General features: G+C 35.5%; 1 protein-coding gene across 6 annotated transcripts in view; it reads right to left on the bottom strand.

Moving 5' to 3' along the window:
• Positions 1-431: 431 nt before the first annotated feature.
• The window catches only part of LOC105034894 (histone-lysine N-methyltransferase, H3 lysine-9 specific SUVH4), a 59,044-nt gene continuing 36,777 nt past the window's right edge, over positions 432-22,698 (bottom strand). For all 6 annotated transcript variants that reach the window (XM_073260904.1, XM_073260903.1, XM_073260902.1 and 3 more), the window contains 6 exons: positions 18,537-18,625; positions 15,140-15,299; positions 9,019-9,124; positions 8,725-8,907; positions 6,065-6,283; positions 432-1,007 (listed from right to left, as the gene is read on the bottom strand). In XM_073260904.1, the coding sequence (XP_073117005.1) occupies positions 894-1,007; positions 6,065-6,283; positions 8,725-8,907; positions 9,019-9,124; positions 15,140-15,299; positions 18,537-18,625 (871 nt within the window). In that variant the 3' untranslated portion in view covers positions 432-893. The remainder of the gene's footprint in view (positions 1,008-6,064; positions 6,284-8,724; positions 8,908-9,018; positions 9,125-15,139; positions 15,300-18,536; positions 18,626-22,698) is intronic.

The following is a 22,698-nucleotide window of genomic DNA, read 5'->3' as shown; positions in this document are numbered from 1 at the left end:
AGTGAGAGAAATCTCATTTCTAATCCGAGACAATGAGAGAATAGAAATGCCCAACCACCAAAATCCAGTTCCTATTCTCTTAGCATTCAAATCCTCTTCTAATTCCAACCATAAACCAAATGTATCGAAAGTTTTGGCCATTTCAATTCACATTTTAACTCACTTCCAATTCTATTAATTTCCGATTGTGAACCAAATGCATCCTAAATATTTTAAGAGTAAAAAACTTATAGGAAGCCAAGGTTGAAAATAAGTCCCACATTTTATCAAAAAAAGAGCAATACTTATCATGCATTCTTCAAAGCATTTATTGAGATTAATTATTAATTCAATTAATTAATTCAAGAGGACATGTTGATTATTTATATAAGAATAATCAAAAACTCTAGGATGACCAGAAACTCCAAATATTTGTTTTTAGAAATACTATATCAATATATATGTACATATGTATATATCAGTACATATGTACATGTGTTCATATATAATTGGGTAAATGAAGTATACAAGATAATCTGCACCGAAAAAGATTTAATCTGTCATTCAGCAATCCGTCTGAAGAGCCTAAATAGTAAAATCAAGCATCAATTTGAGACATCACTCAATTATTGAGAGCAACTTATATTCATACAACAATGTCATCAAATTTACACTTTTGAATAAGCACATTTAACATATCTTCCATGTTTAAATAATATTTTTTCCAAGTACAATTTATCGATCCCCATTTGTCAAAAAAGAAAAAAAAACACAAAGCACTTTGGCTCCGACAAGTCAAAAATCCTTGCAGAAGACATGCAAATTGCCTTTGATAACAAAAATGAATACGAAGATTGCGTTCAATATTCAACTGAATGAGACCTTTAATTATATAGAATATTATCTATAATCTCTCAGTACAGTCGTTTCCTGCAGTCAGCAGCTCCACAATAACATGGCATCTTAATAATTTTTCCGTCTGATCCAACTACACTATCCAAAGCATAGCCATAGTCATATGTGAGCTCCTGCACATGACATGAAACTTTTTTAAAAAAAGAAAGGACAGCTTTCTATTTGAAGCTTTAAACAATTCAGCAAGATGGTCAAAAATAAAGGAAGCATCAAATTTCTATATAAGTCTATTAAGAGCATATTTGACAGTAGTATGAACATAAAACCAACATTACAAACACCTTCCTTCGTAATTTTGAAGCAAACTCGACATTCAACTTTGATGATCCAAAAGTTCTGCTTGAAATATGTCATTCCATGTGGGCATTAAAATGCTTGTCATTGATACCATTGTAAATATAATTCAAAAGCCATAGTTTGGTTTAAAAACTTAATGATATATGTCACGGTGATAATGAAGGCCCATACAAATACAGGGGCATAGGCAAAGTTACACATGAACAAATCATGCTACATATGCTATAGTTAGACATGTCAAGGGGTTCAGGTTATTATCTTTCATGTGAAAGAATTATTTATATTCTTTTGCAATGTCTACCACTTGATCATGCCTTGCATAGATCTCAAAGCACTTCAAAATTTTTTCATCCACCTGCACAGCTCTTAAAGTGACCATTGCATAATCCACCAATTAACGTCACAAAAGGTGAATCGTTCTTTCCCATGAAAAATACAACCTGAACATCATGCCAAGATCTGCCTATTCATGCAATACTTGGTAGGAATAAATAATAAACATAGGTTGGTAGCCTCAGTTATGGTAAGAGATTAGGTCCTTAATTGGAAAACTCATATTTTTGGTTCTACAGCACAAATGATAAGAAATATCAGCTTAAATTTCTCCACAATATTTTTGTCATCGCATCTCTATATCTCCACTTTTGTTAATTTTCCAAGTTTCATACTCATCATTTCACTTCCTCAACATCCCCTTAGGATAATTGAGGAATCGGGTGGGCTGACTGACAGTAACAACATTGAAAGTATCATTTGAAATTAGAGTATCTCCCTTCTAACAAATAAACAAAGAAAAAAAGTAGCTAAAGAAGAACAACGAAGGAGTTGGTCTATCCTTCTCAAGGTGTATGTATGAAGAGCACGGCACATGCCTTAAAAGTAAGATGCAATATATAAGTGTGGCGCACACATATTTACCTAAACAGCTATGTGAATGTATGCATATGCATATACACACACAAAAGCACATGCAAATACACGTTGGCAATTATATTTAATGAACTATTAACATTGGACATATTTGACAACAGAACAAAAAAAAAACATACATTTTAACACAGACACGTAGAAAGACTTGGATGGTCTCAAATACCATCACTTACAGTCCCGCACATGAATCACAACACAACACACTAGAACCCACCTATGAAGCATCGATATGGATGACATGATATAGATACACAGATTTGACAAATCTTGAAAACTTAAGATTTGAGACGTTAGCATACAACAATAAATAAATATCTCTTGTTTACATATATAACCAAAAAACCATCCAACAAGCATGATTAGTTTATAATACGACACCATATAACTACATAAAAAAATCAAAAGTTATAACATACTTCATAGTAGCATGACTCAGAGTCTACATAACAACAATTATAATTTAATGCAGCAAAATATGTATAAATTATGTTTCAACTAATTTAGATGTTTCCGAGATCAAACTACAATATGATATCACACCCTTGAAATATCAATTTTATTTTTGTTTGATGCATGACCAAAAGACATCAAAACTTCACGAATTTTTGGCTATTTTATACACCGTAGATCATGATTAATGGTTTTGATTTTCATTTTGAGAGGCCCTTCATTGATTTTTAATAGGAAGCATTTGGAGCCAAATTCTCATTTATCTCCCCATGCTTCCAAATGGAAATCAATAAGGATATCTTAAAATGAAAATCAACATCATTTGTTATAATCTAAAATGTATAAAATACCAACTGAAAATATCTATTACAGAGCTCTCTTGCCTATGCTTATAGCCAACAAAAATTGAATGGTTGCAATATAACCAGCAAGTAAAAACATAGCATAAATTATTAATTTAAAACTCCAAACTGTTGACATTGATCTAAATATTTTAAACATATGCAAATTAAATTTCAACGTAATTAGATATTTCTTATATATAGATCAAACTACAACATGATATCACACCATTGAGATTATTGATTTTATTTTCAATCAATGCATGATAAAATGACCTCAAAAATTCATGATTTTTAGTTTCTAACCATTTCATATATCTTAGATCACAATTGACGTTTTTTTTATTTTCAGTTTGACAAACCCTTCATTGATTTGCACTAAGAAATGTACAGAGCTAAATGCTCTTAGAAGCATTCTAGTCTAACTCTCTCACAAAGCAATATATAAATTAGTAGGCAAGCTAGCAACATAATTTAAAAAATATACAAAAATGTAATAAGAGAATATGCAGAAAATACCTAAATTAATAAGAACAGGGGAAGCAAAATTCAAGATTCCATGAAAAAAAAGTGATAAAATTTAAAAATTAAAAAAAAATCAGCAAGCTGGTAAAATCATAAAATTCTGGTATTCAAAAAATTAAATGCAGCAATGTGAAACAAACCATCAAAGCTCTTTTGACGGCATCCTACTGCTAGTGTTTAGTCACTAGTGTCTAATTACAACCTCTACCTCCTCTCATCCACTCCCTCGCTTCCCTCTTCTCGCAAAATTAAGGCATAGGAGAGAATGGGAGACCAACTCATAAGTTTCTTACAAGTTACTGGACCCAGGCACAAATCCAAAGATCAAAACCCACTTGACTAAGGCCAAATAACCCACTACCAACACTAAAAGTACCTCGAAAGTATCCAAGAAGTATTTGGGCATATCCAATAAATATCCACACCCAAATAAATAATAAAACAATTGAGATACTTATTTTCTTTATCAGACATGTATCAGGACCCCTATAAAAGATACATCCATATATAAGCCTCATGTTCCCACCCCACCCTCCCCACTAACTCACCAGTTCCTTGTTCTCCATACCATGGATGCCAGCACCCTACCATCATTCACAACCAAGACTTTTCATTTCAGAGCAAGGGCTACAGGATAGAACAGGACAAGTCAGTTTTAGGCCTGCCAATTCATCATCTAGCTAGGCTTGGACTGGGAACAAGTAGCCAAAGGCCATGCTCGAGACCAAAGAACTCATCTTGATAGTGATCTAACCCGTCTGATGCAGTGATCCATTATTTAGCCATCTAGACATCGCCTGAATGTTATCTAAACCAGCAATTGTTAAAGCTCGTATCTTGAGCATCCTCTAACACTGTTTGAAAAAGATCTAGAAGCCCTTTGACCCATTGAGCATGGAGCTTTCTCTAAAATTGTGCTTCTCTATAGCTATACCGTCGAATTCTTAGACTTCCCTTTTCCATGAAATTTCAACCCCATGGTTAGGTCTTTTAGCTCATTAAGGTCTCTTTAGATGACCAATGATTTTATCCAATGAGGTGCTGAAGAATTCAATTCAAACAAAAGACGCATACTAAGAAGTATCATGATTGATCCAGAATCCATTATCCCTAAATTTTAGGGATTAAAAAACAAGAACATTCTAACCAAAAGTCTTAGTATGATTACTAGATTCAAAAACATCAAATCCTCCCTAAAACCCTTTAAATCCTCTAGCACCAGACCACCTTTGATGAAGTCTTGAATCACTGGAGATGTTATATCCAAATACAATGAACCAGCATCCAAATAGGCCCTTAAAGTTTTCCTAAACAACATTCAATACTCGGGGTCTAAATACTTTCTTGAATACTTGTCGAGTCACCACTAAGAAGTGAGTTGACAAATATAATTAAATTCTTAAGTCTAAATTAACCAAGGGTTCAAACTCTGTAGTTTAAAAAATTTCAGGTTTTAGACTTGGTAAGGGGAGATGATGTGAAAAATGCAAATACGTATAAAAACATACACATGCATCTACTGGTGTTAGGTATGGGTGCATGTAAAATCTTAGGATACATAAACTCGGCTAAAAAGGATCCAAAAATTGGATGCAGGTGTCGGGACACACAGAAGAATTATCTAACAAGTTGAACCCAGCCATGCTTTCTCTCATAATATGTATTTTATATCTGTAGTGCACATAATTTGTAATTTATTTGTCTTTCTTTATTCCTAGTTGCTTCTTTAGCTACAATTTTATTTTTAGGGACTAATATTTACAATGTATCCAAGAAAAGGACTGGAAATATTTTTTGTGTCAACAAGTACTAGTAGTTAAATGGCAAAATGGTTCAAGGATAGTTCTTAATTTTCCTGTATAATAATTTATTAATTTAATGACAACCACTCATAAGATGTTCAAAAAAATCATGTGCTGCCATTAAAAAGAACAAAGGAAAAAGTAAAAGAGGAAAAGAAGGGAACATGTGCCTCGAATGGAGCTGTAATCTTTATCTCCATTTAACACTGAACCCAGTAAAGTCATGATTTACACTTTGATATCACTAATATTGGCACCTATTTCTTTGGCCAATGTAGGGCCTCACAAGGCAGCAAGGCTCGCAGGTCCAACATGGACAAAGTGGCCACATCAGGCATGTCAAGCACAGAAGTGGCCATAAGACTCACTAAGCATAAACAAGGATAGAATGTCAAGTAAAACTTAAAGTGGACCCAACTAGCTGCATACAACATAAGCTGGGTGTACAAGCAAAACGATGTCCAAATAAGGTTCCTTAGGCCTTCATTAATTAAATATATTCACCATTACATACAATGTTGGACCAAATTGGAGATTTTAAATCAATGCAAAGCATGTGTAAACACATTTATTCATCAATTCGTGCAGTTTCGGGAAGGCCCAATCAACTAGACTCATAGAAACCTTTTATAGATTAAAATGTCCCAAGTATATTATCATGTTCTCTTGCGTGGTAGATGACAGTAATATATCAAAAGCAACCAAGTTAACAACATAACATATAATGTCGTTAAGAAGTAGCATATATACAAAAGAAAGCACATAAAGATATGACCAGCTAAAGATTTAACTATGGATAATTTGAAATTCAGGCAGTACCATTACCTGCAAGGGAGATATAGTATCAGCAGCAAACAACATTATCTTGGCCATTTTGATGTCATGATGCAAGCTCAAAATACATTGTACAAAGAGATTTGGCTGGCAGCTATGATTGATGAACCTTGCAACGTTACCAATTGAGCCTGCATCAATACAATACTCTGGCACTTCTGACTTTTTATCATCGAAGTTGGTAAGAAATGAGATATCCCCAGGCCGCCGCTGTCAAAACATACAGCAAAAACCAATTTAGAACAGTTTCCAACTATAAACAAATACACCAGTCGAAAATGCATAGCAGAAACTTTTTGGAGGCAAAAAGATTTTAGTTATGGAAGTGTATGGCAACGGAGCAATGAACATGAAGAGCCATTATTTCATCCTCTTGACAAGGCACAACATTTATGAATACTCATTGCAGCCTTGTAAGAATCCCAAGAGTTTGTTGGTAATTAAAGTAAATGCACACCATACAAAATCTACATGAAGCATCTAAGCGATAACAGGCCTTACAGAAGTTATTACAATTTAAACTAACATCAAACAACAATTCATATGCAAGACTCTTCATTGGGAAAATCTGATAACCAAGTCACACCATATATGTATTGCTGCTAAATTTTGAAAGTTTGGTTTCATTTTCAAATATGTACAGTGAGTTTCCATTCAACAGTTTCAATAATTCCAATCAAGAAATAATAAGAAAAATCCAATTAAAAATTTGAAAGCAACATAGAAAAGGAAACAAGTAAAAATCAAGAAAAAAGAAACGGGCAACATGTTATTTGGGGCCTTTGAGTATACTGCTTTTGTGGTTTTCTATAAGGGACAAAAATGCATGTACATTTATATGCACTATATGTACATGTAACACAACTGATTTCAAAATCCAACAAGTCTCATACGCCATACAACTTCTTGACAAAACAATAGATGCAAAATATATAAGAGACATAAAAATGTCAGCTATTTAGAACTTTTAAGTGCTTAGCAATTCACAAGGACATAAACTTAACCTGCAACTCCATTTCTAGAAAGTCATGCAACAAAAAACCATATGTCTAAAGTAGATCACAAAAGCTGTTTTTATCTGGAGAGAGAAATTAAAATTTAAAAAAAAAAAAAAAAAACAACAACTCAAAGTGCAACAGATTATTATCTCCTGACTTGAAACTACAAAGTTGCACATTTGAACAAAATAATCACTTTTTGACGCAACAAGATATGGAATGATGGTCCACGGCATGTCAGAAATGAAATATCCCACTCCATCAGAAAGAAGCATAGGCACTTGGCCTAGCTGCTTTTTTTGAGTGTTGTTACGAAGAACAAATAAATACAAATATTCGCTAATTCAAATATAGACTATTTAAAATGCTAAACCTCACCAGGCTAAAAGTTCCAGAGACATCTATTGAAACACCACATTTTTTCCAAGTTTCTATAGCAAGGCACAACTAGAGCAAAAGGTATTAGTGAATAGTTAATAAATGTAAAAAGTGCATTTAATCTATGCATATAAATGTGTGTATATTTATCTATCTATCTATCTATCGTTCTATCTACAGATGCACACGCACACGCACGTGCACACGCACATTATACCCGCCCATGTATACATGAAACATCAGATGCTTTGTGCCCACTCTCTGCAAGTGTCAGGCACTTTGTGACACTTGGACACCACCAATGCTAGAGCTGCAAAAGGATTAGCTCTCCCTGAGATTTGATCTAACCCAACCCATGTGAGGTTATGGATTGAGTTAACTCTTAAGGTTGAAGTTAAAATTTTCCTTTCTTGAGGAAACGTTGATCTTACCGAACCTCAATCCATATGTGGACCAAGATGGTTAGGTAACTGCCAAATCTGAAAAACCCACATATATTAATATTTATATTGCCTGATACTAAAAGCATGTACATATTTTACATGATGCTTTTCCTCAGTGTGTTGTATTGAACTAAGATAGCCATACTCCAAAATGGTCTCATTGATTTCCTTGAATATACATTATTTTATGGTACCTAAAGGAGAATTATATAAAAACTTACTGTTTTTGGTGTCCACAGGATTCTTGACCCCAAAGATATGTCAGATGTCAATCCCAAAAAGCAAACTAGGCCCAATGCAAAAGGAATGGAGTTGGGTCTAGACCAACACAACCCAAAGCATTTTCTACATCGGAGAGCAGAAATAGAACTAAACACAATATATAACAGGTTCGATCTGATGTAGATATTGGACCAAAACTTAATTATCAAGCTGTATTCGCTGCAAAGTAACTGAATATCATAAGAAAAAGATATCGAAAAAAATTATGGAAATAGCTACAGATTGCTGACCGGTATTCATATGAAAAAGATGACAAAACAAAACTAGATAAATAGCTACAGATTGCTGACTGGTATTCATGTACAGATCTTGACTTTATACACCATAAGAGCAAAGTGAACATAGATAAATGAAAGATCAAACAAATTTCCAAGCATCAATCTCTACTTAGATGAGTTATATGTATTATTCTCATAACAAAAACAATTATTCTGGAACAGAAGGGGGGAAGCCATTTCTATGATAAGCACCTCTCTTCCATTATGTATTATTCTCATAAAAAACTACTCTGGAACAAAAGGAGGGGAAAAGCCATTTGTATGATAAATACCGCTCTTCCGTCGAGGCCTTGCATTGTTTGTAGACAATCTATATCAAAAATATAGTTGTTCTCAGAGACATTTTCAACATCATCAGTCTTCCTAAGTATTCCAGTATATTCACAAATTGGAGCACCAGAAGGAATGGTGTCCCATGACCTAACAGCCCAACCTTTATTCGGTGTGCGAAATACCTGTAGTAACATGTAGTAACAGAAAGATAATGAATGACAGACCACTTAGAACAAACACAAGTAGCATAAGGAAGAACAATCATTGGGAACCAATAACCAGGTAATTACAACCTCTAGGCGGTATTTTAAACCCTGCTGGGATGTTCTGTTTACACAGTCAACACCGCATCCACAATTAGGACCGCACTCAAACACAACAGCTTTAGCTTCAACCAATCTAAATAAGCAAGATAGAAAATTTTAGTTCCGATAAAAAGATGTAACACAACTTGCATTCTAATAAAAAACAATGAAATTTTGAGAAAGCATGGAACAGAAGTATCACTTGAGACCAGAGAGAAGGATAAATGCCAAATACGACAATAAACCTGCTAAAACTGATAGAGAAATATTAAGAGAATACTACTTGGATACTATATCACAACTAGTATTAAGCCCAACTACTAATTAGTCCACATGACATGTGATAGATGTTGATTAGAATTTAGAACTCTTATAATTTAATCATTTAAATAATGATATCAGCAATATCAAGAAATTAGAATTTTAGACTTCATGAAATGATGATGGTCACAGTGAATGCATACCGCTGCGAACCACCCAGCTTGATGCATACCGAGCCGTACGAGGGTGGAAACAGGATGGTTTCCGCCCTTTGATTCAACCCAAACCACTCCAAATCGGATGGTTGGCAGCAGAACCAGTGCGAAGCACCCAGTTCGCACTAGTACAGGCTAGTTCAGTCCCCCCTCCCTTTTAATAATTGAGAAAAGCCTGAGAAAGCCTCCAGTGCCTTCTCACCACCTTCCTCTCATTCTTTTTGAAAATCTTGAAAAATCACAAAAAAAGACACAATTTTGAAATTTCAAGCTAGATCTGGCCAAAAAAGTAATGTGCCTCTTTCCCTCTTGATTTCTTCTTTGTTTTCCATTTTGATATTGAAAATTGGTAAGAAAATAGAAAAATAGATCACACTAAATTTTCGATTTTAGCATGACTTCATGATATGTTGTAAATCTAGAGATGATCTAGATGATGGCACCAAAATCTTGAATATTTATTAAATATATATTTTTTAAATTTAAAAAATATATTTATGGATTTAAAAAGAAAATAAGATAATAGTCAAAAATTATTGTATAATCAGAAGCAAGATTTTAAATCCCATGAGATGAGGTTGTCCTGATTTCTCCATGAGATGAGATACCCCACTATCCCACCCTATCCCGAATGAAGCTCAGATCATCCGGCAGATATCCTCCATCTCTCCCCCCTTTTTCTTTCCTTTGTTTCTTTCTTTCTTTCTTTCCTCGCTTCTTTCATTTCTTTTCTTTCTTTTTCATCTACCTTCCTTTCTTTTCTTTCCTTTTTCAATCGTGTATTCCTTTATTTCTTTTATCCTTTTTCCTCCTCTCTCTTTCCTTTCTTTTTCTTCCTTTCTTTCATTTCTTATTCTTCTTCTTTCCTTTCACTTTTTCCTTTTCTCCATCTTTCTTTCTTTCCTTGTTTTTTCCTCTTTCTTCTCCCTACGTGGGTGGATTTCGGATTCTCAACCCCATCCCAATCCCATTTTCTCACAAGAACAGAATAAGATGGCCAGGATGCCCCTCATCCCATCGGGACTTAAAATGTTGATCCGAAGCATGTTTAGGGATATGCATGCTCCTCTCGATCAAAATTTGGTGCCAATTTGTTTAAGTTTGGGCACTATCATGCACACAGTAACATAGGCCCAAATTTAAATAAAATCTAGTAGCCTTCTATGCATACCCATAGATTGAGAAAAATATATATAGCATCCATGGTAGGATGCTACATAAATCTAAGCTCAAATTAATTTTCTAAACTTTTTATATTTAAAAATTACTTTTTAATTTTAAAAACTAGTAAAAATATAATACAAGAAATGATAAATTAGTACTATGTATGAATAAGTTAGAAACATTTACTAAAGAAGAAGACATTTTTTACTTCACAACAAAATTTTCCTATGTTTTAAATAATTAATAAAATGACACCTGAGATAACAATAAATGTAGCATCCCAATTATGGCTTCTCATATTTCTAAATTAAAATAATTTTCTAGATATTTTCTAGTTAAATATTGATTCAATGTGAAAAAATAATTAATATCATTTAATTAAATATAAAAATATTTAAAAATAAATAATTAATTATATATATACCAATTCATGTAAAAATATTTGATATGTGCTCGATAAACTTGCAGTAATAGGTCCATCCAAGAAGGACTCTAAGCATGGCATTGGTTGAAAACATTGGTGGTTGCTCTCAGATCGACACTACCAGAGGTGAAAGTAGTCAGACTTCAAGGGAGGCGGCATAACTAGACTAAAACAGCACCTAATAGGCAGTTACCCCGACTTGCCTATCTATTAGAAATGCCCATAGAGGGCCAACAGCTCATGAAGAAGTACTTCATTGATTTTAAAGCAATGAAGCAAAAGATTGCCCCTAAGATCGACTATGCTAACCCATAAATAAGATGAGTCAAGACAATCCACAACCAAATCCATATACAGCCACCACATGGCTCTTAGCACTAATGAGAAAGTTCACAGAGGGTGAGATTTTGAAACCAGCAGTGAAACAATTTCTTATAAATTACATTGCATTTAATAGCCTCATTAAGAAGAAAGCAAGTCGGTGTCAAATATTTATCAGTATCAAGTGGGAAGAGAGTAGATATACAAAGGCCGACGCTAGAGAAAACCTCATGGTGGGCTTGATGACGAGTCAGTAGTTCTGACAATAGGCTAAGAGCACCGTGAGAGCCATCAAGCCATTATATAAAGTGCTTCGGGTCTTGAATAGTGAGAGATATCCCCAGACGGGCTTTCTATTCCATATGATGATGGTGGTGAAGGATCAAATCAAGCAAGTAGATCCAAAGTATACCCAGAAATATGTTTGATATTATAAAGCAAAGGTGGGACTACAAGATGGGTTGAAAGTCGCACCTAGTAGGTAAGAATGTACATGGAAACACTATTCATTGACTACTCTAGTAGTTGTAAATGTTTAAATTGAAAAATTATAAACTACATTGGCAATTTACTACCTTAGGTTACAAATGGGTCCGGTTGACCTATGAACCAATCTAATCCAACCGACTTAGACCCAATCTGACCCGCTTTAAAGATCCCATGGGGCTCGGTCAGGTTCTAAATTGGACCCATTCCATTTTTCGGGCCAAATCTAGATTTATGGAATTCTAACATGACCCGACCCGACCTAACCTAATCCATTTGATTTCTAGGTCAATTTTGGATCTTCTACTCAACGACCCGAGCTAACCCAAACCAAATATACCATTTAGGATATGAACCTATTTAAGCTTCTAATTTGTGATTTAAGACTCGTATTAGCAAAATCTTTAACATAAAGATAGGTTTGAAATTATTTTTACATCGTAATTTGTTTTGAGAGAAATATTATTTATTATCTTGTGTGTGTGGTTAATAGTAGTTGGCTATGTAGTAATTAAAATATAGTTGTCTACATTTGACTTGAACCAGATCTGGATTCTAATTTTTCAAGTTGAGGCTAGGTTATGCATGGAACCAACCAGACAGAATGACACGTTGGGTTGAGAATTTGACCGTGGATCCGATCCGATGCAGTCCGATCTTCTATTAGGGTGGGTCTGGATCCAAGTCCAACATTAGGACCTGATCAAGGAAACGGATCAGGCCAGGGTCACTCATGACCTAGTCCAATCTGACTCATTCGCACCCCTGTTGCTACCTAAACCCGAAGTTCTAGTACGTCATCCTTGGAATTGATATGGACAAGAAACTTGTGGACCACTTGCGCAATGTAATCTACAAGACAGGTGATCAACTTGTGTCTTCAACCTTTAACATAATATTGTCTCTTTTCTACAGATGAAAATGCTTAAAGAGGACTCTGATAGCTTTGGCTAGGACCGATTGTGGCAAACAAAAAAAAAACCTATGAATCTAGGTATATTTGATATCAACTATAACTATTAGTTGATGTTACTATCTATGGTATAATTTTCCTTAATGCTTTTGCATCTAAGTGGTGGTTCCATTTTGGAGAGTCCATGAGAAGCCTTAAGTGGATAGCAGTCCAGAAAGATGGTCTCCTCCAGTGATTGGAAGCACAAGTGCCCTACCTTCACCCTCATCCACAACATCTCATGCAGAAAGCACCTTAATGACCTTGTATATGTCTACTACGATATGTGGTTGAGGTTGAAGTGCATTGAAAAGAAAGTAGAGCTAAAGTATAATGATCTACTCCAAAATGACTTCATGCAGCATGAAGATCCCATGATTAATCAAACTTGTGGCCAGTAGCAACAGCCAGAGCTTGATAAGCCAAGATCACCTTCACAACCGACGAGTTTTATAGCTAGGGAGGCTAGGGTGGATGCATAGCAATGGGCAGAATGTAATATTCCACGCTCACATCCAATCGATCGACTAATGGATCAATAGGGAGAAGATTGTCACAGAGCTCCATATGTAGGACATCCAAAGATTTGATATTGAGTAGCTCCGATGAGGCACACACTATCCAGTCTGCTCGGTCAGGAAGGCACTGTCCATCCTCCCAGTAGAGTCAGACAAAGAGGGGCATGAAGGAAAAGAAGGCAGCTGCTCTGCTCATCTTGATATGAAAAGACAAGAAGGCAATTACAGCCACATTAGAGAGAGTGGAGTCCGCTCACTTAGACCCAAAGATCAAGCAGAGCGGCAATGATATTTCCAATGTCATGCATCTGATGGCCAAGGAGTGGATATAAGACTACCATTTATGAGACATAGCCCTAAGTTAGTCTTCAATTTACTGGAGAATCCCAGTTCACTCACACCATACTAGATAGGGACCGTAATGCATGATACAGAGCCCATGAGGATACCATTGCATACAACAGATGGGCTGCTTGAGATCGTCTATAATACGATGCTACTACAGATGAGATTGCACACAAAGTAGGATCTCCAGATGTATTAGATTGCAAATCATACTACATCAGATCCCATTACCCAGAGGCAAGCTACGACCTATATGGATATGGTGTGTCTGAGGTGTCATCTAGCAGTGGCAACCATCCTATGCAGCCTGAAGCACTTTGTGGTTGGATTTTATTGCAGGCATATTCAGTTGGGTCGCCCCAAAGCCAGAGTAACAAGACTAAATATGAACTAGAACTATACCCTTATCAAATGAACTTATAGGAGTATAATGCCATGTGATTGGAGAATTGGTGTGATATGCCTTCTAGATATGAAAATGATCCCAACACCTGTGAAAGACATCAATACTCCACCAGATTTTAGACCTCAGCAGTCGGAATGCATATTATACCTAAAATGCATTAAATTGACTGGATGTTTTGTATCACTAATTTTCTTTACAAATATACTTATTAGTCTACTTTAATTGCATTTTATGATAAAATTATAATTAATTTAGGGTCAAAAGGCATCAGCTAAACAAATTACACATCAAAAAACAACAAACTAGGGTCTAAATCAGTCATCAAAACTAAAAAAATTAAGAAATAAAAAATAGGCATGCCAGTTCTCATGTGCACCATGTGTCAGCACGATACCAAAATGCCAACTGACTGGTACAAATCTTGGTACCGGTTCCGCTTATCTTGATGGACAGGCTCCTCAAACTTGATAGTTAAAGGACTAGCATACAACATAGGCCAAATTATGGTATGATCTAATATGCAAAATATAGTTTCAAATAGAAATACAAGTGCAGGCTATACTAATCTACAACACCGTAAAATAAGTCAGCCTAGCACCTATAAATTGGACATTCTTTAATATTTTTTTTTCAAGAAAGGGGTTTCAAAATCCCTTTCTTTTTTATAGCAAGGCATGGCATAGCATATGTATCGATATGATATGTGCCATGTGAGCTACCAGCTAGCATGCTTCTTTCGACAACACTTACAATCTCAGGTTCATATTATATCTAAATTTTCATGACAAATCCTAATTAGTAGAGTAATTGAAAGTAAACCCTAGAACCCAAATGGCTTTATTAACCATGTATACAAATACAAAAGTACACATATATATCCAATATATACATACAATATAATACAAACATATACATAAGATGCTAGATCAATGTCCCAAATTTGTCATGTGAGACCATTGCAAGAAACAGATGCTAGCAGTTCAAGAATTAAAAGAATATGATGATGACAGTACGCACCTGCCACCATCCTTGTGCACGTATGGAAAATCTGAGCCATTTAGTCTAGCACAAGCACAAGTTCTTGGATCTATACAATATCCTTTGCACTTACATCCAACAGTATTCATAGGGATCTTCAAATTATCAGCAACTTGTAATGATTTCTGGTATGTAAAACCTAGATATGATTGAGAAACCAAAGAAGGTGAATGTATTAGCCATTAACATGGTAAAGGGCAGCCTAGTGCATGACACTCTCACCGCTGCGGGGTTCTAGGGAGGATTAGATGTATACAGCCTTTCCCCCGCATGCGAAGAGGTTGTTTCTTTGTTTTGAAACTGCAACACCTAGGTCAAAATGGTGCAATCTTATCATTACACCAAGGCTTACCCTCATTAGCAATTAACATGGTATAATCATAAGAATTATCAGGCAGAACATCATGTGTGCACCAATCTTTGCAGTAATGTGATAACGATAAACACAACCATCACAGGCAACAATCCGCTTAATGAAAAGGCAGGCTTGCACAGGTTGCCCAGTCAACAAACAGGAAAATCACCAATACTTCCGCAAAAATTGTGCTAAAACTATTGACCCAAACCAACCTGTTTGAGGCTCCAGGACTTGGGTCTTTGATTCAACAGCAAGTTGACCACAGTTGAACCAGTTGGCTAACTTTTCTCTCAAATAATATAAGATCTTGTTCATGTGTTTGTGACAAAACTCTCTCTAAGCTGCCAAATCCATGCACAGTGAGATCATCTCTCTCTAGGCCCTCTAACCCTCACTCTTTCTCCCTCATTCTCTCACTCTCTCATTTGCTCCAACTCTAGCATGACAACCGAAACCTCAGCCCTTGCTATTTGCACTGATAAGGACTAAGGCAATACGAAAGGACAAGTAGCAGAGGCATAAGACTCAACTTAAAATATCAACTAAATCCAAAAGAGTGATAAGATAATTCAATCATGCAGTTTTGCAAGTATGAAATTTGTTTCCTTTTGCAGCACTTGCATGTTTTATGTGCAGTTTTATGGAATAGCGATGCCAATAACTCTCATTATATGTCCAGATGCCCAGCATGTAACAGATAAAAGAAATGATTCTTCTGATGCATCATATATTACTGATGCAGTGTTACCTTTGGTATCAGTTGGCCTTAGAAGCATAACTATTAAAACTAATTTCAGCAGTTAGGATATAATCACATGAACTTCAGTTTTACTGATGCAGGTAAATGGTTTCATCTAGACAATGAGTCACATGAACTTGCTGCTACGTATTATATGCTAACTATTAAAACTTCAGTTTCAACAAAAATGAGCATAGTAAAATCCAAGGTTTTAAATCCTGTGGGACGGGGCTGTTCTGATTTTTCCATAGAATAAGGCGCATCACTGTCCCACCCCGCCCCAACACTTGGGACAAAGAATATCCCAAGACATCCCGATCGAGATGTTGGGACACTAGCGGAACAGCCCTGTCTCAACACATGGGATGATACCCCGTTCCGGTATCCCACGGGATGTCCCGGAACGTCCCGCTAGGACCTGAATCCCTGGTAAAATCTACAAAAGGTAGGAGCATTACTCAATAACTCCCAATAAACAGCCCACAAACAAGAGACTTCACACCCTTTATCCCCTACCTGTTGTCCCTTCCAATCTTATAATGCACAGCACCAAAGCCACAACATCTCAGGCACATAGACTACTCCATAAGCATTAGAGAACAAGAGAGAGAGAGAGAAGAAAAGTGATTCCTCGACTCCAACCACCAATCAAATATGATTTCCTACCCCATTATATATTGTGCCTTCTAGTCTAGTCTGCCTAAGCTACTCAATTCTGCCACACATGGCATCAATTGTCTGTAGACTTCCTCAAAAGTCTAGCCCTCAATGAGCTCCTCCACACCATCAACTTCCCGAAGTAATCTCAAGAACTCCCCCAGTGGATTTATTTAACATTAGTGATATAGTGGCAGGTTGGGTCTTAATAAAGATTGTTACCTGTCTTCTGATGCAACTACCATTGATAGGTTTATACTCATCATAAAGAGGGGGAGATTTCAAGATGTTCAGTAAAGAGAAATCAAATGATCATGGAGTGTATTTAGGGGAGGAAGGAGGAAGAAAGACACAATGGGAGAAAAAGGCTTGTGTTGTAGCCCCAATTAGTTGGTCACTGAACAACAATTAAGGAAAGCACTGAGAGAAGGGGGAAGGAGCAGGAGGACTGGAACTGGCATGTGCTGTAGACTTGAAGAACAATTCTAAAATAACTTTTATAGTAAGTAACCAATCTATGGAAAGTCAAAGGATCTCTCACTTACTCTAACAACCAGATAACAATATGCCTGAAACATCCATACACCTCCGCAGATATTTTTTATTTTCTGCAATTGTACACATTCACAACCAAATAACTACCATGTGTTTTGTTGTAGCAAACACATGCATTTCCAGCTATGAAAATTTGCAGTTTCAATGAACTGAATAAACCCTCATGATATTGAACGCAAAGTCTATGAGTTGGTTCCATTTCAAGCCCATGCAACCAGGAATCCTTGAATTAACCTTCACTTGGTTTGCTTACAATCATTTACAAGTGAGGTTATTCAAACATGATCAAGTAGGAGGATCTAGAGTTCTAGACCTTACCAAGATCTACCGTCCCTCCCATCCTTATAGTGTTCAATTTGGCAAAACAATGATTTTATCATCATAACAAGGCATGAACGGGCAGTTTCAATTTCCTCCAAATATTTTCTTTATTTCCTTCTCATTTATCTGTCATGTCTATTTATTTTCCATCTTTCTTCTCCTCTCGATGCTAGAACCTTGGTAAATTGGTGTCATCCCTCTAGTGACTTGCATTATTTTTTCTATCTTTCTAATTAATTTCATGATCCAACTTTATGTCCTCCACCACCTTTCTTATAGCAGGATCCAGGCATACTTCAGTATCTAGTTCAGTAGTCTCAGTTAATTTCTTATTGTTAACATGTGTAATTTTAGGACAACAAACTTGCTGAAGATTGTTAGACAAACATACTGGTGTAGATCATAAATCCTAGGATTAATTACTTTCATGGTAAACCAGTGGTGTATATGTTTTCAATTTCTTGTCCTTTACGATATGAACACTAGATATCAAGCATGTGCTTTTTTGCTAGCTTATCTGTTCACCAAAGCAAATCAAATGCTATACAACCATTGTCACGACTAGCATTACTAATGAGTGGGAAAATGCAAGAACACAAAAGTTGCCATATTAGACAAGCGAAAAGACACACCACATGTAAAAGCATTTTAAAAACTTTCTAAGAGATCCATCCTCGACCAATGTAGTAATCATGAATCCTACATAATGACTTGAAGCAAAAGCTCAGATTGATAATATGACTTGCCTATAGGAGCAACTGGCAGATCATCGACCATATTTGTCACTGGAATAGGAAACTTTTCTTGGCCCCCACTGATATCTGGACAGACCAACCTATCCATAGAAAAAAGTTACATTAGTCCATAATCAAACAAGTGAATATGACCAGAAAGAAAGCCTAGAAAAAGCTAGACTATTGTACATAAGTTATATGGTTCTCCAAACCATGATGAATTCATATAAGCCCTATAGAACGGGGGCCAAAAGAACAAGAGGCAGATTAATCAGCTTTCTAAGCCAAGCTAATAAGTTATCAACAATGAAACATGGTAGCATAAAAAATATGCATTAGACTAATCAAAACCAAATCCAAACATACTTTTGATGTCAAAAAAGATTCCTAGTAATGTCCTATATGAAAAACATGCTGGTTTGAATTGTATTAGGTGGAAAGATTTTTTTTCCTCCCTAAAATGCCACATTTTATCATTCTAAAGGCAGGTTTGGTTCTGTTAAAAAAAAATCCTTACATCTTTGAAAACAGAACAACTCTGTAGGGGAAAAAATGTGTGTAGCAGCACTTCTTAAGTACCATGTCAAATAAGCAAAAAAAAAAAAACAAAAACGGGGTTCAAACCCCAGCTTCTAGGACTAGATAGAATAACAAGCCTTCAGATTATTTTTATGTCAAGCTCCTATCCTTATTTGCTGGAAATGATGATCTTATTTAAGAGCAGAAACACAGATGTGCAAATAAACGACGTAAAACACAATGCATCTAACCCATCCTGGACACAATCCAGAGACCATCTAGAACCATACATCAGGTCTGAGCTCTGTATCTAGACCCAAGTACCAACCAAGTTAACAACTCAGCTGTTTGGTACGTACATCTAAGTTCATACCAAACCAAAGTTTCTTCATATAGGGGAGGTTAGTATGGGCAGAAACTAGCCTAATTATACCTGAACTACTCAACGCACTTGGATAAAGACTTTGAAACGGACTTCAAATCCATTGAGATCCCCTATTAGTTACACACCATTTTGAAATCAAAAGTCAACTCAAAGACCATATTTGTTACTTGAATAGTATAATAGAAAGAAAAACAAGTTTTATTCAAAATTTAAAATAGCTAGAAATAAAAAGAATGACCAGCAATTATATAGAGAAAATGTTTAAACACGCAAAAAGAGAAAGAAGTGGCAGGGAGGGAGGGAGGGAGGATGGGGAAGCGAGAGAGGGACAGGAAGAGAAAGGAAGGTGGGAAAGAGAGATAGAGATAGAGAGAGAAAGAGAGAGAGAGAGAGACCTTAGGGGCAGAATTCAACATCATAGAGGTAGTTGAAGTCACAAATTGAGAGAAATAAGAAAGGGGAGGAGGGGGGAGACCTTTAAAAAAAAAAGAAACGAATTAATAAAGTTCGCATGTTCCAACTATAAGTTCAGCATAAGCACACAAATAAATAAAAATCCATGAATAAGTAATGTGTCCAAACTTATTTCATTCAATCATTAGCTATAATTTCAAAACAAAAGGATTCATTGAAACTTGGAAATGAGAAAGACACCTCCAACCAAGGAAGGTTGAACCAATACCAGCTGGCGTGCCGGTAACCGGCCGGTATGGTATGGTATCGTACCGACAACAGAAAAATCAAAAAAAAAATTCCACCCACTAACACTAAAAAAATAGAAATAGGGCCAAGCAAGTCGATTCAGCCCCGAATCGGGCTGAACCACTCACCATACTAAACCAAGCGGTTCGGCCCGGTTCGGCCCTGATTCCAAAAATAGGTCGGAACCAGACCATTTCCGCACCAGTTCAACTTGGTACGGACCAAATCGGGGGGTCCACTCCAGTTCTACAAACCATGCCTCCAACCATTAACTACAGCAACACAAGCAAGACCTCCTTTGATTAGTTAAAAGCAAAACTTTAGTAATAGCAGTGTGTATATTTTTGTTTGTCAAGAAGCAAAAACTTATTTGCGGGTGCCAAATATAGCAGATGGGAAATTCATTGGAGTTTGACACTAATGACCTAGCGTCGAGACCCACTTCAATCTTTAATTGGTTTTGGCCCATCGTGCTTCTCCATAAAATAGAAGCAAAAAATTAATTATCAGATATTATTGTTCTAAAACCTTATCAATCTGGGCAATTTAAATAGTAAAGTGATATCAGAAAATTAAGACCACACTAACTAATGTATATTGATTCTTTATAATGCAACAATTGGAAGAATTTTAAAATGGATAAAGTATGATATCTTTAATAGTTGCATCTAGACAAAAAAGTATGCTTTACATTTGATTATTGCAAATTACCTCTTCCTTTCTTTGTTTGCTTGTCAAATGATTGGTGCTGCTTCCAGACTCGTTGAACATTGATCCACCACTCAATAAACACCGTCCATACGAGATCTATTATTTTTAGTATCCTAATTGCTTTTTAAATACTAATATTAGCACCATATGCGTTACATCTATTTTAGAATCCAAGTTATGTCATTTATGTAAAACACACAAAAAACCATGATACTCTCATCAAAAAAATCTTGGTATGTGTTGTACCTACCCTTCATTTGTACAAGTTCAATCCTCAATATTTTGATCCTGGGTTGCACCCAAAATTGCTAAAACAAATAACCTTTAATTGAAATCACATTAAATTGTTAGTCAAACCCATAATTTAAATCCCAAACCAAAATTAAGCTCAACCCTTTGTGTAATCTGAACTATGACTTCATGTGTCAATCCAGAGAAGGGCTAATCAATCCGAAGGCCAAAAATGCAATTTCGGTTTCAAGTGAGCATGAGTAGAACTGATTTGTTGACCTCAATATATCCTTTTGCGGTTTGTATTTTCACCCGATACTATATGGATGTGGATATGAGAATCGAGTTCAAACATGCAACCAATTGTCCAACTCGATAAGAGGGAAGAAAAAGGAGATACAAGGAAACGTAGAAAAAAGAAATTTAATTGAATAATATATTTTTTTAAATATTATATAAAAAATTAGAAGATATGTAGGTCAAGGTCTTCCACAACATGAGTTTCTCAATATCTACAAGAAAATGGATATTTTGCAAAGTTATTTCAATATCTACATCTTTTGGCCAAACTCTAAACAGGGTACAAGGTCACTTTCAAGATTAATATGGTGTACTAAACCCATTATAGGAATAGTCAAATTATCCACATATTTGCAAAAACAAGAAAAAAAAATACAAGTCTCCAAGCGTCAAACATGTATTTGATTCAGATACATATCCAACAACAATTCTTGGAGCTGAAAAGTGTCCATGTAATACAGATTTCATCAAGAAAGATAATAATAACTTATAAAATACAAAAAATAAAATCTTTTCCATTGGCTATTATAAAAAGGTTTGACAATTTGATGCCTTATTAAAATATAAAAAATTATTAAAGCACAAAATTAGAAGTAAACATAACTAGAAAGATTGAGTAAATTGGATAATTGATTAGATACCATTTATAATTTATAACCATGCTTGATCTTAAACATCGTATATACGTAACATATATCCATGCTAAAAAACAATATTTTTATCTCTCAGCATCCCGATTTGTTATTTTTTGTTATTCTAATATTTAACAAGATGGAAGCAAGGTTCACAAAGTCTTACTTCATTTGAATCAAGTTAAATAAATAAAATCATGATATCTTTTTTCAAAAATTATGCTAAATATCTTGTAACCAAAACTTGTGCGCTTGTTAGTCTACCAAAAAATTAAAATTCTAACTGGACACAGCACAGCATGACACAACCAACACTTTATTCAAAGCATCTTGCTAACATCAGGAAAAGTATTTGACACTTGGCACCTTTTGTTTGGAGTGTCATGAAAGAAGAGAAATTCTTTGTGCACCGCTGGTGGTGTAGAAAATCCGACGTGGAGCACACCGCTTTATGTAATTGGTCCACGTAGCCACCGCTTTCCAACGTGCATTTAATGCCTGCAGTTCCGCTTTTTCGTTTAAAAATTTTGTATGATGAGAATACTCCTGCCCTTTGAAAAAAAATTATGACATCTTATGGTATATTATGACTTCCTACACGTAGGATGTCATAATATGGCCCAGAAAATTATGACATCCTATGGCATATTATGACATCCTGCATCAAATTATGACTTCCTACATGCAAGATGTT

The sequence above is a fragment of the Elaeis guineensis genome, chromosome 7 (assembly GCF_000442705.2).
Source record: "Elaeis guineensis isolate ETL-2024a chromosome 7, EG11, whole genome shotgun sequence".
Lineage (NCBI taxonomy): Eukaryota > Viridiplantae > Streptophyta > Magnoliopsida > Arecales > Arecaceae > Elaeis > Elaeis guineensis.
This window is presented reverse-complemented; position numbering and strand designations above follow the sequence as displayed.